The 18,114-nt window shown below is 44.3% G+C and overlaps 1 protein-coding gene and 1 long non-coding RNA gene across 6 annotated transcripts in view; one reads left to right on the plus strand and one right to left on the minus strand.

Annotated features, from left to right (window-relative positions):
* Nucleotides 1-18,114, minus strand: part of lama2 (laminin, alpha 2) — a 780,279-nt gene that overhangs the window by 420,690 nt on the left and 341,475 nt on the right. For all 5 annotated transcript variants that reach the window (XR_004558560.1, XM_034162644.1, XM_034162643.1 and 2 more), the window contains exon 21: nucleotides 11,290-11,501. Coding sequence is in view for 4 of the 5 variants with exons in the window: in XM_034162644.1 (XP_034018535.1) it covers nucleotides 11,290-11,501 (212 nt within the window). In the remaining variant the exon portion in view is untranslated. The remainder of the gene's footprint in view (nucleotides 1-11,289; nucleotides 11,502-18,114) is intronic.
* The window catches only part of LOC117503416, a 559,959-nt gene that overhangs the window by 263,251 nt on the left and 278,594 nt on the right, over nucleotides 1-18,114 (plus strand). The gene's annotated exons all lie outside the window — the stretch shown is intronic.

The following is an 18,114-nucleotide window of genomic DNA, read 5'->3' on the forward strand; positions in this document are numbered from 1 at the left end:
GGTGCCATTATTTTTCACAATCTATGGGTCCAAAATTCAAGATGGCATCCAAAATGGCCTCTGTTTTGCAATAATACAATATCTTTGCTCATACACAAGGTACATAATACATAATTACATACAAAGTATCAAAATATAGGTTTTCTGACACAAGGAAACCAACTGAATCGTCAAATTACGTAATTACATTACGTAACAAGAGCAATCAGAGATTTCTGATTTCTGAGCAATCCAAATCCAGATCACCTCCAAAATTCAGTGGCTCTTCCATGCCCTAATATCTATCTGTGGTGCAAATTCGGTGAGAATCGGTGAAGTAGTTTTGACGTAATCCTTCAAAGTGTATATAAGTGAAAACTTGATCCAGAATTGGATTGAGATCCATATCACCTCCAACATTCAGTGGAGTCTTCCATGCCCTAATATCTATCTGTGGTGCCAATTTGGTTGAGAATCTGTGAAGTAGTTTTGACGTAATCTTTCAAAGCGTATATAAAATGAAATCTTGATTCAGATTCTGCATTTGGATCCAGATTGCCTCCAAAATTCAGTGGATTCTTCCATGGCCTAACATGTATTTGAGTTAAAACTTTCATCAAAATCTGTGAAGTAGTTTTGATGTAATCCTTCAAAGGGTATATAAAGGGAAATCTCGATCCAGAATCCGGATTTGGAGCTGGATCACCTCCAAAATTTAATGGAGTCTTTCATTCAACACAACTCATTTACCTTAAGGCAGACATAGAGGCCAGCAGAAGCCTTATAGTCCCACATCACCGAGCCTGGGTTTGAGTTTCAGCATCAGGTGAAATACACACAGCAGGTCGTTCGTGCATCGCAGATCAAGGCAGCATCTCCAGGTGGGTAACTTTTATTAATTATAATGTGTGAACTTATGTGACAATACATGTGAGCCTTCATTAAAATAAACTCTCAGCCATATTTTTACATCCCTCTAGGTCCAGTTGACACTGATGTGTCTGTAGCTGGTTATATGAACACCTGCTTTCAACATTAGTGGATGAATTTGTTGCAAAGAAGGTTCTGCTCTTCCCCAAATATATGAATCTCTTAAAAATATAGTCATCACTTAACAGGTGTAATGTGTGTTACAGACAACAAAAGAGCACTGTGTGAAGGAAAATAAAGAAGGATGGAAATAAGACCCTTTCAGTTTTTTTTTATTGTTACAAGGAAAACAGTGTTTTCATTACATTTTCAATATATGTTCCATATATATATATATATATATATATATATATATATATATATATATATACACCTGTCACATTTTCCACCATAAGCATCAGTAAAAAACATGATTATTGCAGAAGGGGAAACAGCCACTAAATACTTATCTGTATTATTTGCATAATAGTGACTGTATGACTCACTCCCTGATGTGTCACCCTAACACATCAGGCAGTCTAACTTCGAGTTCAATCATAGTTGAGGAGTTAATGTGTCGGTGCAATGACAAATAACGCTGCTGTTCCACGAATCATAGCAAGGAAACTGTGAACCTAATAAGTGAGTGATCAGAGACCACTGATGAAAGAGGCATGATGTCAATATTTGTGACAGCAATACCATGTGCAAGAACCAAATCCAGGGTATTTAAACTAATGTGGGTCAAATCCTGAATGCATTGGTGGAATCCTAATACAAATCAGTATGTTATCTGCACTAGTTGACAAGTTAGAGATAAACTTATCAAATTAATCTAGGAATTCAGAGTATGGGCCAGGGGGCCTATATACAGTGACAAAGTAATACGGCTGATTTTATTCTTGTGACCTTGGCAATACGTAGCATCGTGGGCAGAGTGGAGAATCAGATTTTCAAAGGAATTATATTTGTGACCCCCAAAAGCTAATAAACTAAACCTAGATTTATAAATAAGAGCAACACCCCTGCCTTACTTTGCATCATAAGGGACGTGACTAGATGTGTACGCCAGTGGGCAGGCCTCGTTTAAGGGGAGGACAGCTGTAGGTTTAAGCCAGGCTTCAGATAACCCAATCATATCTAAGTGGTGATCCACAATTAGATCATTAATCAACAGTGATTTTGAGGACAGTGATCTTAATGTTAATGAGACCCAGAAGAAGGACCTTAGTGACAGTTGGACTGTTTGGCTATACAAGGAATAGAATTCCTTAGAAAAAATTATTAGAATCAGATTTATATCAATCGTAATGTCACATTTTATGCTGTATTTATCATTTTGTGTCACGGAACTTATCTTGGATTTCAGGGCATTACAACATGAAAAAACAGCACTCTATTTTTTATGTTTAAATTATATTCTAACAGAGTCAGGTGAGTTTTTGGCTTTTATCAAAAACAAAAAAGAAAAACAAATTTTTATTTCATGACAAATGAGCCTACACTATTGTGCTGTGTTGCCCCACTCAGAGCGCACTCACGATCTCCCTGATGGGAAGCAGGCACTCTAACCTCAAGGCTAAAACCCAATCGACCTAGCATCTGTCACTAGAGCAGAGGTCTCAAACTGGTTCCAGAAAGGGCCGAGAGGGTGCAGGCTTTCTGTGCAACCACCCACTCCAGCAGGTGATTTCACCGATTAACATCACTTTGAGCAGGTGAAATCAGTTAATCAGTGAAATCACCTGCTGGAGTGGGTGGTTGCACAGAAAGCCTGCACCCTCTCGGCCCTTTCTGGAACCGGTTTGAGACCTCTGCGCTAGAGCATCTTTTGACATTAGGGAGTGAAATTTTTCACCACATATGCACAGGCCTCCAGGCTTGTCTCCATCCTATAAGCACTGTCAACATGTCAACACCCAAAGCAGCAGTTTTTGAGCTTCAAAATTATTCTTCCATGTCTCTTCAGAAATCCTATGGGTGATTTCATGGAGGGAGATACACAGTCTATGGTCAAATGTTGATGATATGACAGAGTTTCATTGATAGGCAGATGTGAAATTTCTCAAAAACTCCCTGAATGCTTTATTGGTCTCTTGTAAGAAGCAAGCATACAAGCGTCATGAATTAATTCCATTAGTGAGCTATTGTGTCTCTTTTGTTCCAGGAATTGCACAAACATGTGATAGTGCAATTAGCACATCTTCTAAGTAGCTTGCAAATGACTTCTGTATGTGAAGGATGCTCAGTGGAGTACATTTTCTTTAATTTATTCCACAGACAATCCACTTTGTGTTCAAATTTACTCGCAAAATCAAACAGTTCCATTCCCCAAATGAATTCAACTGAACTGCTAATAGGGGAGACCAAAAATAGCTGATGCAGAAATGGCCATAGGAGCCTGACAGCTAAAGTAAAGGATTTTTACAGTCTAATAGTACACAAATGACTCGGCCTGAACTCGCCTGTTTCACTCAATAAAATTCATTAAGAGACAGGGAGGTGAAAAGAGAGCGAGAGAGAAAGAGACGGGCAAAGAGAGTTGTGTTTTAATAATTCCCTGCAGTCTTTTGTCATTTGTACAGGATCAACAACAACCCTCCATCTCTCAGACACGAGTAGCCGATCAGCACTCTAGGAGAGCAATAGATCAGGCTGATTAATCAATAACCATTTGGGTTGGTGGAGAGGGGAAACAACTACAGAACAATGAACTATCAAATACACATTCATACCCTTTGTCAGCCTGTATATGTGCCTTTGTGATTTTCTCCCATTTTTATCCATTTATCTGTCTGCCTGTCTATCGTTCTTTGTGCGGTGAGTTTTTGTTAATCTGTCTTTCTGCTAACATTTCTGCAAAGACTTTTGCCAAAAGCACAGGTTTTAATGAAGACTTTCACAAACAAGCACCATCTGGACACCTGTACTTGCAGTTGTACCTGTCTCTTGCTCTCCTCTCTTTCTTACAAGCGTACTTTTATTCTCTTAAATACAGCTGGCAATCAGTGGGCTGTGCCAACGTCACCTTCCCACTTGCACAGCTACTAGCCGATGCGCAGGCACACACATCCAGATACACATCACACACACTCCAGATGGTGCAAGATGTACACAAAGTTTTAGTGAAAGAATCAAAGGTACAATATTTCCTGAAATAGAATTTTGTAGACAAGCCACCACTCTTCATAGTAGATCCTCTGTTGAGACGCTGACAATTTTACTACTTGCTTACTTTAAGACAGCGTTTTGAAATGGTGATTATTTACTGTGTAAAGCAGGTGTTGTTCAATTGTTACCATATTTTTAGCATTAAAAATCATTTTTAATCATTTAATCATTTTTAACCCCTCAATCATTGTGCTCTGTGATGAATATAATTACTGCAAAACAATTTGGTATTTAGAGAAATGTGAGGTGACACTTTTTTGTCATATTACCTGTGAATCACATATTTAGCCCACCCATGAAAGCACTTTTTGATGACATTATAGGTCGGCTGTCTGCCTCAGTGGTTACGATCCAGAAACCAAGACAGCTCCATGGTGTTATGGATGCAGTAAAGCACAGCACCAGAGCATCTTGACATTAGTCAAAGAGAAAAAGGTCTGTCAGATTTGCTGCAGCTCTGGCAAACACACACACACACACACACACACACACACACACACACACACACACACACACACACACACACACACACACACACACACACACACACACACACACACACACACACACACACACACACACACACACACACACACAAAATCATTTGAAATTGATGGGGTACAACCCATTCTATGTGGATTTAAGTCCTTGCTGAGGGTCAGTGATCAAATAAATAAATAAATAGATAACCTTATAGTCAGATTAACTACAAATGAAGGCAACAAGTAGTTGGTGTTTGTCACTTGATGGGTGTTCCCGGGGCATGGCCAGTTTGTGATTACTGTACTTGGGGTTACTGACAACTTCAATATGACAAAATCACATTATGGGCACAGTGGATCACTTACTTATTTAAAATAAGTACTGATTGACAAATGATATTATTCATCTCAATCAAAGGGGAGCAGTCGCTGTTTCCCCAAGTGCCCTTTAATGCATCATGCTTTGATATATTGTTTAATGTTTAATTTTTTTGTATGTTTTTTTTGTTCCGTATTTTTGGTCTTGTGAGGATGATAAAATTCACATACAGAATCTTAGGTAGAAACTCCCGTCCAAGTATCGGGAAAGCATTTTTAGCTTTTATTCAGCATTAAACTCTGACTATTGTATTTTTTGTCATTAATTTTATATGGATCATTGGAATCAGCATGCATACAAGTTGGAAGTCTCACAGGACAAGTTGTGGCATGCCCAGCTGTTACACAATTTCTCGGATACTCACTCGACTGAAAAGCCACCAAAAGCCATCTGAATCTTCCAAATGGTTTCCAATACGGAGGTGTTTGTTGTGCGCCACGAGCGGCTCCGTCCTGATGCGCAAATTCTTCCGCACGTCTTTCATTACAAAATCTCCTGTAACAGTGGCCGGATCAACACAGTCTTCACTTTGGAAATGATGTGGTCGTTTCAGCCTGTCGATGGCCGCTCGGAGCGCGGCGCGCCCTCCGCCGCTGTGGGCCGTCTTTAATCCGGTTGTAATGCTCCTTAATCTGTGTGACGCCGATAGAATCTTCACCGAAAGCCATCTGAATTTTCCGAATGTTTTCCACCTGGCTGTCTCACACAGTTTCTGAAAAAATTTTCATGGAGCAAAGCGGCAGTCGCTCAGCCATTTCCCTGACAATGAAAATCCGATGAGGGGGCTGGACCAGTGCTCACTCAAAGCCTGCCCACAGGTGAATGACGCAACCGACAAGCATGAAAAAACTCACGCATGCGCATGAAGGTTCAAGCTTGGCTGATGCAAGCGCACATGATTCAAATCCATATAGTTTTTGAAAAAAATAAAAAGGTCCGTTACTTTTTGGACAGACCTCGTATATTCCAATTTGTAAGCATGCTGATCATGTATCTTCTTTTGGGTAACAATGGCAAATGGACTGAATTTATGTAGCTCTTTTCCATCTGCATCAGAAACTCAAAGCACTTTACAATGATGTCTCACATTCACCCATTCACACAGACACACTCACACACCGATGTTAGGGTGCTGCCATGCAAGACGCTCACTACACACCGGGAGCAACTTGGAGATTAAGGACCTTGCCCAAGGGCCCTTGGTGATTTTCCAGTGTGGCTGGGTTTTGAACCAAGGATCCCCTGGTCTGAAGCCCAACGCTTATCCACTAGACCATCACATCCCCAACAATGGAAAAAAGACATTTTTAATTTGTTGTCCTCTATGATAATTATATGTGCATTTTAAATACAAGGTGTATTTAAAAATCATTCCCCTTATTTTATTCCACAGAAACAAATAAAGTGTACGAGTTGTTGTTTGGTGGGGAGATGTAGGGAACCTTCTTGTGCGTGATTTTTTTTTTTTTTTTTTTTTCTGACCCGCAGAGGACATCAGTCACAAGCAGTCAGCCTTGATGGATTCTCATTTCCTATAACATAATGGAATGACCTGAGGAAAGGTATTTCATCAGATTTTGCCAAAAGCTTCGTGACACCCAAGCAGAAACCATTCACAAGTTTCAGCAGGCTTTTGGTGATGATGACATGAGCATAATGCAATTCAGAGTGGTATAACCACTTAAAACATGGATGCACATCAGTGTAGAGTGAAGGATATTCTGGGCGACCATCCACAAACATAAATGACCAACTGACTGACAGAATACCAATGTTAGTCATGGATGAACATCATATCACCATCCAAGGACCTGCGGATGACGTAGTGTGCAACACTTATCAGATACAACTAGAAGCACTCAGAGAGTGCAAACCTCTGCCAAGGCCATGGGGTCACTGACGCCATAACATCTACACGCTGTGGAATCATTGAACCTAACAAAGTCTAACAATGATGTTTGCTCAGTAGTAAAAAAAGTTTCATCTGCTGTGACTGGATAGCATGTATCCTTAGCGCTTGGCATCACAGTTTATTGCAACTTGCACCTTTCCCAGAAATTATTGTCATCTGATATTGCATGTGCTTATAGACAAAAACAAATAAGAGACAAAATTCAATTTATTATTCCACTAAACTGCAAATATATGAATTTTTTAACATCTATGAAACACTTCTCTAAACAAGGCCATAGGGTCACTGACGATAAAGAGATTCCCTCCTTGGCACAGTGATCTATTCAACAACTCAGTGTTACAGTGTTACAACAGTGTTACAACCAAAACTATGATACATACATTTTCTTTCCTTTATATGTGACATCCTTGACCATAAAAACATACCACTAGAACTTGGAATCACTTTTATGTCTTTATTAGTTCAAAAGTTATTGTATAAAAACGATTTTTCGGTAATGGCGGTTTTCTTCTGGATCTAGCTCCATAGCATTTGAAGCTACATCAAATCTGATGACACCTTACTGAATCAGTACAGATTCAGCTACAATTTGGTGTTAGTTGTGCATCTCTAGCTTCATTTGTCACCTCACACTGACAAATTTTCCATTTTCCCTATATTTTTGCATATTCTGGATCACCAGATCTGGAATCTGGATCCGATCATCACCAAACTTTTTTGTTTGATAGAACATTTGACTATGTTACAGCCTAATTTTTTTCAAGCCTTTCTGCCTTGTTCTTCTTCTGCGGTACTAGAATGTACTGGAAGACAATATGAAGTTTTAAAAAAAGTCAATCCTTCCATATAAGACAGGTGCTTTTGTTAAAAGATGCAAACTGACGTAAATCCACAAATTACAGTTGGCGCGCGCAATGCATGCTGGGATAGGGTCTTCTCTCTTACGTCTCGGCAACGTCCCGGAGATGATGACAGTTTTGCGGAGGGCCAAATTTTAGCTGTAAATTTGTCATTTTTTAAATGAAGATTTCTCCATTGAATGACAGATCTGGGCTTGCAGATTTACTTTACTACATTCAGAAGGATCTTGCAGGGGTGGTGGCCAAGTGGTTAATGCACTTGGTTTCAGTGCAAAAGGTTCCGGGTTCAAATCCCACCTCTGCCACATTTCTCCATGTAATGTGGAGTTGCATCAGGAAGGGCATCCGGCGTAAAACCTGTGTCAATTCAACATGCAGATCCACCTTGGATTTGCTGTGGCGACCCCGAGTGCAAACAAGGGAGCAGCCGAAGGGACTTAGTTACATTCAGAAGGATCTTATGTGTAAATATAAGTCATTTTTTGGTCCAAAGATCTGCATTTATTTCAATGCAGGTCTACTTTAAGCACAGCTGAAATCGTCCCAAAGTGGCAGAACTTCATGAAGCACAACATCATACTGACCAGACAATGATTCAGAGGGCAAACTATGCCGAATGTCTGAAATGGTGTGTTCAAATGCAGGAACAAATGTCCTCCTCTGTTTCTTCTTTCTGCTCTGGTGGTGCGTCACATGATCGCCCATACGGATGAGCTGCCAATGCTTCCTGACCTAAGTTAGACCCTCCTCACCTCCCTGACACAGTAATCGAGACTTTCCAGCAGTTAACGGTCACAGTGACAGTATGAAGGAGGCACTTAGAAACTGCTGCAGGAACACCAAATCCAGTTCACCATCAGTCCAGTCAGCCTCACTGACTTGCTGTGCATGGTCCATCATACACACCCAATTTCATCACACAGCCTCATATATTTTCTACTGAAAACTAGCCAGCTGAATGCCATCTGTTCCTTGAAAAATGCTTGTTTATCCAGTGCATGCAGAAAGTATTCACAGTGCTTCACTTTTTCCACATTTTGTTATGTTGCAGCCTTATTCCAAAATGGAATAAATTCCTTTTTTCCCCTCAAAAAAAAAAAAGAAAAGAAAAAGAAAAAGAAAAAAAATTACTCTGAACTCTCAAGGATCCTGAATTCTACTCTCAAGAATGATCAGTGGAAACCAAATGCACCTGAGCTCAATTTTGAGCTTCATGGCAAAGGTTGTGAATACTTGTGTACATGTGATTTCTTTCTTCTTTTTTTTTTTAATAAATTTGCAAAAATCATGAAAACATTTTTCATATTGTCATTATGGGGTATTGTATGTACAATTTTGAGGAAAAATTAATTTCATCCATTTTGGAATAAAGCTGTAATGTAAAAAATGTGGAAAAGTGTAACACTGTGAATACTTTCTGGATGTGCTGCATATGATCCACCTGTTTTTCCCATTGTGGATTCTTGTGTTTTGGTGAATTTTCTTCCTCTCTGGGAGGGAATGACCTAGATAGTGCCAACACGCTGTCTGCTACACCTCATCGCGTGTATGTGACAGAGATAAGGAATATGCTTTGATTATGTTCCACAAGCATTGTAACCAGGTGCGAACACCTGGGTGCGAAATGACCTTGACATTTGTGATATGCACCAAGCCCCAATCTGCATCCATCAAAAAAAAAAGAAAAAAAAAGAAGCCTACCTGGAAATGGAAAATGTTGCAATTCCTTAAATGGTTTCTCAGGTCTGGAGCACAAAAAGGAGCACACTGACATAGAAACCTATGTTAAAATGTTCAACTTTCGAAGATAAATAAACATTTTTACAGTCTGGTACAGAAAACTGTTTTGGTCTATGTGGCAAGTTTCCTCCTCCATGACAACTGTATGCTTGATGAGGATTTTTTAAAATGGATAACTCTTGTGTGCCGTCAGTCGACTCCAGACTGCTCCGGTATCGCAGTGGCTGTGGACCGACTATGTACCTACTTTCTGTGCATTTCATACAACTATTGAGCACAACCATCAGGCTTGTGCATGTAACTGTCCTAAGTGATCATCTTAGAACTGTGTGTGTCAGTGTTTCCACTGAGTAAAATGTACATGTTATTTAATTTATGGTTTTACAGTTAGCAGTGTGTTAGCAGGTATCATAGCTTAGCTGATGGTAAGTCCACTGCACAGTAATCTGTACACTACACAGTTACTGAGGCAATAAGACAGTCATAATTTTGAATATTTCCACCCAAGGCATCCTTCATGAAAACCACCACCCAGTCTGCAAAAGTATACTTTAACCCTCTGGGGCCGACGCCGTCGTATACGACAACTAAGACCAAGCTTTACTAAATTATAAATAACTTTTAAATGATATGTGATAGAAACTTACTTTTTGTTTTGCTGAAAAGTTAACTCCACGGACTTTTGAGCCAGCTATAGGCCATCTTTGTACTCCTCATAGACGCTGTGTGATGATGTGCACAATGTGAGTGCCCAATCGGAATTGGTTCACCATCACATGGTTTTCCAAAATCCAATCGTAGGGCAGATTTACCTGACGTGAAAAGCCAAAGATCGTTTTCAGGAGTGATATGTTACTAGTTGGCCTGTTTGAGTAGCCCCCTGGGTGCTCCAATGAATACATACTATTAGTACATACTCAGTGCACCCTGCACAATTACACACAGAGATCAGTGAAAGTAGGAGCACACGGAGAGCCTCTGATGACAATCTCATGTGCTCAAACAAAGAGTGTGTAACTATTAGAATTGCTCCACTAGTTTGCATGTGAATGTTACTGGATAACTCTGTTGCTTTCTCTGCGTAAAGCACTGTTACCATATCAATGGACAACAAAACGCAGAGACCATTTTGTATATATTGTTCAAAATGTGCATTTGTGTTTATTGTTTGAACCTTTTTGTTGTTCAGTCTTTCAGACAAGACCTCAAATTACCTTTATAAAGTGTCAAAACAGTTGTTTATTATAGTTTGCCGTGTGTTTTGAATAAATGTGTGTGGAAAATTATTTTTCACTTTATTTTTTCCTTGCCTATTTTTGATTATAAACTATTATTACACTTATAAAACACAACAAAAACATATATATTCTGAAAGCACAGGTTGTCCTGTAAAAAAGAGACATAAAACTTGATTGTGGGATGCAGGGAGAGCTGTTAACAACAATAATAAAACATTTATGCCAGGCGAGTGAACTGTATAAAAAATGCTCTCAGACCCCAGAGGGTTAATAAAATATCTGAACCAATGTTAGGCTGTTAGCTTTAGCTTGTTCATTAACTCTGAGATGAGGGTGTGTTCAGGCTTCATTTGTCCAGCCCAGGTCACACAGCATCTTTCCCATGCTCCTTATATCACTCATTGGCTGGGATGCAGGCAGCATAAACACAGTCAAGATATTTATAGTCACGGCAAGTCTATGAATATGCCCATACAGAGATAATCCATCTCTCACTCACACACACACACACACACACACACACACACACACACACACACACACACACACACAAAATTCTCTTTCTATAGCAAATGGTTATATTGTAGATTTGCTTCAATTTAATGAGTTGACTTACGTTGGCAATTTTTTGCTGTGATCGCATCCCCATAGTATCCTTCAGCACAACTGTCACAAGTCGTGCCACCGTAACCTTTCCGGCAGTGCAGACACACGCCTGTAATTGCATCACAGCTGTCAGGTATGGAGAGCTCCAGGTTGCCATGGCAATCACAGGGTTGACAGAAGCTTCCTATAACAGTGGGTTGACCATAGTATCCCCTGTCACATCTAGAAGGTAAAAACAGAAAGAAATAATATTCAGATTTTATATTGGACACAATTCAAACATAAACAGCACACAATTTCAGTTTCATTTATTTTCATTTATATAGCGCCAAATCACAGCAAAGCTTCAACGCCTCAAGGCGTGTCACACAAGTACATGGCCAATGGTTGAAAGGGCTGTAATGGACGTTCATTTCAAGTCGGAGCACCTGTTGACATATAGGAGTGGAGGAAGGTGCACACAGGTGGATTACATGGGGTAGGCTGGAGATGACACCTGATGGACACTGCAGACATTCTCAGGTGGAGGTGACTTAAGCCCCGTTTACACATAGACGGTAAGAGCTCCCGGAAGCGTCCCGGAAGAGTTTTTGGCCGTCTTAAGGATCAAACGCCGTTGTTAACGCCGGCACTAGGGGGCGTGGCTTAGTTCCGGCTTTACCGGGAATCGTCGAAAAAATTATTCAACATGTCGAATAATTCCGGGAGCGCTCCCGGAGAATTTGCGTGATGACGGAGACAACGCGAACAACGGCGTTTGATACTTTTTAATCGCCATTTCATCCTGCCCCTTCCTGTAGTGCCGCAGTTTACACCGCCGTAATTGGTGGCCGGCGATGTATCCCTAATCAAGGGCGTGTAAAACGGCGATAGAGCCCACATCGGCATCCTCAAGGGTGTTTTAACCGGCGACAGAGGCAGACAAAATGGCAGCGCTAGCGGACAGTACGCCATTCTAAATACCACCTCCCGGTTAACGGCGTTCCAAATGGCCGATAGGCGGCGGTCAGTATAAAAACGCTAGCGCGCTGCATGCAGGCCCCTCACTCGTGGCCAGCTCCAGATATTTTTGCAGAGAAGCTCCAGTATGCCTCCTAAAAGAAAATTGGCAGCGTCACGGACTTACCAAGAGGTCTGGTTCAGAAGCAGAGGGGAGGCCTGTGGTGGAGACGGAGCAACACATTGAGGAGGGGGAAAAGGAAGGAGAAGAAAAGGCTGAAGATGATCTCCCTCCCCCTGCAGTGACAGAGGCATGTATTCCTGCTGCTTCAGCCTATTATACTCTGGGGGTGGTGCCTATATGCAAAAGTTCCTGGAGTAACGCAGGATTTGCCTGGATAAAACCAGCGGTACAAGGGCATTATCGGCGGCAGCAGAACACCGCCGTTCTCACGCGCATCTTAAACTGCGATTGTAAAGGATAGAACTGGGTATTACCGCGTATTTGCGGCTAGTACGGCGGTCAAAACGGTGAAATGCTCCGCCCCTTTCCACCGCGAAAACAGCCGGAACTACCGCGAAATTCGGTCTACGTACTACCCACCGACAAAACCGTCTATGTGTAAACGGGGCTTTATGTCCTCACTTGGTGTTGTATAAATAAATTGAATTGAAAATGAATTGAGTGAAGATAGTTAGCAAAAGAATAGGGTTTGGTTTGATGGAATGAGAAGAAGAAGAGGGGGAGAGTGAGGGCTGGCTCAAAGATCACATGGTGAAAGTTGAAGGAAGAATACTCCACATATATAGAGAGGAAAGAGCTTACAAAAAAGAATTTGGATAGCCAGAGGATGTAAAGGACATGTAGCAGGTTAGGATGACAATAGATGCCAAAGAAAACATGCTGACAAGTGAGTTGAGTCTGTTGAAAAGGTTGAGGGAGACACATTCATTAAATTGCAGGGAAATGGCAAAAGAAAGGCAGTGCAACCAAACATTGTGAACCCACATCAGCCAGCAGAGCAGGAAAATTGGCTGCATTTTCTTTTTTTCCCCTGGGGTTATTGTACTCCCCCTCGAACTGCCACCTTATCGTGGTAGGGGAGCTTTTATACCCGGATGATCCTAGGAGCTATGTTGTCGGGGGCTTTGTGCCCCTGGTAGGGTAACCCAAAGGCAAACAGGTCCTAAGTGATGGGTCAAACTAAGGGCAGTTCAGAAGCTCCCATGACCAGTACAAAATCAAGGACCGAGATGTGGCCTGGTATGGCGGAGCCGGGGCTCCATCCTGGAGCCAGGCCTGGGGTTGGGGCTCACGCGCGAGCGCCTGGTGGTCGGACATTAGCCCACAGGCTGCGGCCGAGCTCAGCTCAAGAGAGCGACATGGGCCCTCCTGTGGGTTCACCACCTGCAGAGGGGGCCATGGGGGTCATGTGCAGAGGATTGGGTAGCAGTCGAGGGCAGGTGGCCCGATGGCCCGGTTCGCGCTCACAGCCCCTAGCTGTTGGGACGTGGAATGTCACCTCGCTGGGGGGGAAGGAGCCTGAGCTTGTGCCGGAGGTTGAGAGATATCGACTAGAGATAGTCGGGCTCACCTCCATGCCCAGCTTGGGCTCTGGTATCCAACTCCTGGAGAGGGGCTGGACGCTCCACTTTTCTGGCATTGCCCATGGGGAGAGGCGGAGTGCTGGGGTAGCATTGCTTATTGCTCCCCAGCTCAGTTGCAATGTGTTGGAGTTCACTCCGGTGAACGAGAGGGTAGCGACCCTATGCCTTCAAGTTGGGGACAGGTCTCTCACTGTTGAGCTGGAGGTCGATCGACTTTTTAGTCGTATCATCTGACCTTCGGCCACGTGTCTCGGACACTGGGGTGAAGAGAGGGGCTGAGCTGTCGACCGATCACCACCTGGTGGTGAGTTGGATCTGCTGGGAGGGGAGGAAGCTGGTCAGACCTGGCAGGCCCAAACGTATCGTGAGGGTATGTTGGGAATGACTAGCAGAACCCTGTGTCAGCAAGGTCTTCAACTCCCACCTCCGGGAGAGCTTCTCCCAGATACCGGGGGAGAGACATGGAGTCCGAGTGGACCATGTTCTCCACCTCCATTGTTGATGCAGCCGCTTGTAACTGTGGTCACAAGGTCTCTGGTGCCTGTCGCAGCGGCAATCCCCAAACCCGGTGGTGGATGCCGGAAGTAAGGGATGCTGTCAAGCTGAAACGTAGTCCTACTTGTCTTTGTTGATAAGTGGGACCCCAGAGGCAGCTGACAGGTACCGGCAGGCCAAGCGTGCTGCAGCCCGTGCGGTCGCAGAGGCAAAAACTCGGGTCTGGGAGGAGTTCTGAGAGGCCATGGAGGAGAACTATTGGTGGGCCTCGAAGAAATTCTGGCAAACCGTCTGATGCCTCAGGAGCCGGAAGCAGCTCTCCACCAGCACTGTCTACGGTGCGGGTGGGGAGCTGTTGACCCTGACTGGGGATGTTGTCATGCGGTGGAAGGAATACTTCGAGGATCTCCTCAATCCTATCGTCATGTCTTCCAAAGAGGAAGCAGAGACTGGGGACTCAGAGGTGGACTCATCCAACACCCAGGCCGAAGTCACCGAGGTGGTTAGAAAGCTTCTCAGTGGCAAGGCTCCTGCGGTGGATGAAATCCATCCTGAGTACCTTAAGTCTCTGGATTGACACGCCTCTGCAACATCGCGTGGCGGTCAGGGACAGTGCCTCTGGATTGGCAGACCGGGGTGGTGATCGCTCTGTTTAAGAAGGGGGACCGGAGGGTGTGTTCCAACTATAGGGGGATCACACTGCTCAGCCTCCCGGGTAAGGTCTATTCCAGAGTCCTGGAGAGGAGAATTCAACCGAAAGTCAAACCTTGGATTCAGGAGGAGCAGTGTGGTTTTCGTCCTGGTCGTGGCACACTGGACCAGCTCTACATACTCCATCGGGTGCTCGAGGGTTCATGGGAGTTCACCCAAACAGTCCACATGTGCTTTGTGGATCTGGAGAAGGTGTTCAACCGTGTCCCTCGGGGCACCCTGTGGGGGTGCTCCGGGAGTATGGGGTCCGGGGTCCTTTGCTAAGGGCTATCCAGTCCCTGTACGACCGCAGCAGGAGCTTGGTTCGCATTGCCGGTAGCAAGTCAAACCAGTTTCTAGTGCACGTTGTCCTCCGCCAGGGCTGCCCTGTGTCACCGGTTCTGTTCATTATCTTTATGGACAGAACTTCTAGGCGCAGCCAGGGTGTAGAGGGGGTCTGGTTTGGGAACCACAGAACGTCATCTCTGCTGTTTGTGGACGATGTGGTTCTGTTGGCTTCGTCAAATCAGGACCTTCAGTGTGCACTGGGGCGGTTTGCAGCCGAGTGTGAAGCGTCCTGGATGAAAATCAGCACATCCAAATCTTGACCGGAAAAAGGTGCCTTGCCCTCTTCAGGTCGGTGGAGTGTCCTTGCCTCAAGTGGAGGAGTTTAAGTATCTCGGGATCTGGTTCACGAGCGAGGGATGGATGGAGCGTGAGATCGACAGACAGATCAGTGCAGCGTCTGCAGTGATGCGGTCGCTGTATCGGACCATCGTGGTGAAGAGAGAGCTGAGTAGGGGGCAAAGCTCTTGATTTACTGATCGATCTACGTTCCGACCCTCACCTATGGTTATGAGATTTGGCTCATGACCGAAAGAACGAGATCGCGAGTACAAACGGCCGAGAGGAGTTTCCTCCGCAGGGTAGCTGGGTGCTCCCTTAGAGATAGGGTGAGGAGCTCAGTCATTAGGAAGGAGCTCGGAGTCGAGCCGCTGCTCCTCCACGTCAAAAGGAGCCAGCTGAGGTGGCTTGGGCATCTTTTGGGGATGCCCCCTGGACGCCTCACTGGAGAGGTGTTCCAGGCACGTCCCATCGGGAGGAGGCCCCGGGGAAGACCCAGGACACACTGGAGGGACTATGTCTCTCGGCTGGCTTGGGAATGCCTCGGGGTTCCCCCGGAGGAGCTGGGGGAGGTGTGTGGATCGGGAGGTCTGGGCGGCTTTGCTTGAGCTGCTGCCCCCGCGACCTGGCTCTAGATAAAGCGGAAGAAAATGGATGGATGGATGGATGGATGGGTTATTGTAGTTTGAGAGTGTAACAACTACTAAATATAACGCAATGCTAAAATACCCTTGGCCATATGAGCATAAAAATAGGAAGAAGAATGCAACCTTTTGACCTCTTAAAATAGGTCAAGTTTAGCCATCTTTGAACTTCAAAATCAGAATAGAATCTCAACAGTCTTCTGTCACTATCCTGGATGGGACCAATGATGGTAGTATCATCTGCAAACTTCAGGAGTTTATCAGAGGAGTTACCTGAAGTTCAGTTGTTTGTATAGAGGGAGAAGAGCAGTGGGGAGAGCCAACACCCCGAGGGGCGCCAGTGCTGATTGTCCGTGTGCTGGTTGTGATGCTCCCCATCCTCACCTGCTGTGTCCTGCCTGTCAGGAAGTTGGAGATCCACTGACAAGTGGGAGCTGGCACAGAGAGGTTGGTGAGTTTTTTGTGGAGAATGTCGGGGGTGATGGTGTTGAACGTCAATGAACAGGATCCTCAAGTACATCTCTGCAGAGTCCAGGTGACGCAGGATGTAATCCAGACCTATATTGACTGCATCCTCAACTGACCTGTTTGCTCTGAAGGCAAACTGCAGGGGGACCAGCAGGGGTCCTGTGATGTCCTTCACGTGGCTCAACACCAGCCATTCAAAAGACGTCATGACAACAGATCAGTCAGGGAGACAGGCTGTCACCATTTCGTCCTGTCATGGACAGTTTCTTTAGGACTGAGATAATAGTGGAGCATTTAAAGCAGGAGGGGACCTCGCACAGCCCCAAAGATCTGTTGAAAATCTGGATGAGATTGGGGGCCAGCTGATCAGCACAGGCTCTCAAGCCCCTTTCATACCGGGCCCACTTTGAGTTGCGCCGTGCTGCATCATGACAATGCCAATGGATGCAACCTAGTGCCGAGACGATGTAGCTCTATTGCCACAATACCATGACGCAAAGGACGAAGTGAATCGGACGCCAAAACTTAAACGTTTAATTTTTTCTGCGTTGTGCACAGGATGCAGAAAGGAAGTGGTTTCAATGCAAGTCAGGGCAAAGCAATGCTACTCAACGTGACTGGAAGCCACACCCTCACAATACAACGTTACCCGATGCCAATTTATGATTCCTGCTGTGTTCGATTGTGTTATGTGTCGACGCGGGTTGAGGAGCGGACCTGCGTCTGACTGAACCCAGCGCTAAATAACTAGAAAGCGGTTCCAAAAACAAAACATTTATTCCCCTTTCGTGCAATAATTGTGTACAACATAAAAGTGCGTTTATCTGGCGGAGTGAAGGACGGCGCGCTCTTCAGCGCCTAAAGGGATCGAAGCCCGGCGCTTCTGGACTCACGTTCACCGCCAAACACCCCCCAGGTGGACACGACAAACCGACTCTGCGAAGGATAGAAAAGGTGAGGTAAGTCAGCAGCTACAACCAATATCCTTCAAAGGCACACACTATCAGCAACACATTCAGGTCTGAATTTAAACTTTATGTAAATGCGCAGCTTCTCACAACAGGTGGAGGATCATCAGTCCGCACGCCATGGCAGTGAGAAGCAAACTGCACAACTCTTATCAATATTCACATATACTGCGTCTCAAAATACCAAATTACTGTTAACACTTACTCAGACAATTAATCACCTCTGATGTGTGCTGACAGCATGTGTCCCTCACCCGTCCTCCTTCACAGGCACGATGTGTCAAACCCAGGCGCGGTCCTCAGCGTCTCACAAACGAACATCACAAGGTCGAGTTCCCGGCAATTCTGCTTGAATCACACATGGCTTAAATGCAGAACGCCATCTCATTATCTGCTTCA

This window comes from Thalassophryne amazonica, chromosome 21 (assembly GCF_902500255.1).
Source record: "Thalassophryne amazonica chromosome 21, fThaAma1.1, whole genome shotgun sequence".
Classification (NCBI taxonomy): domain Eukaryota; kingdom Metazoa; phylum Chordata; class Actinopteri; order Batrachoidiformes; family Batrachoididae; genus Thalassophryne; species Thalassophryne amazonica.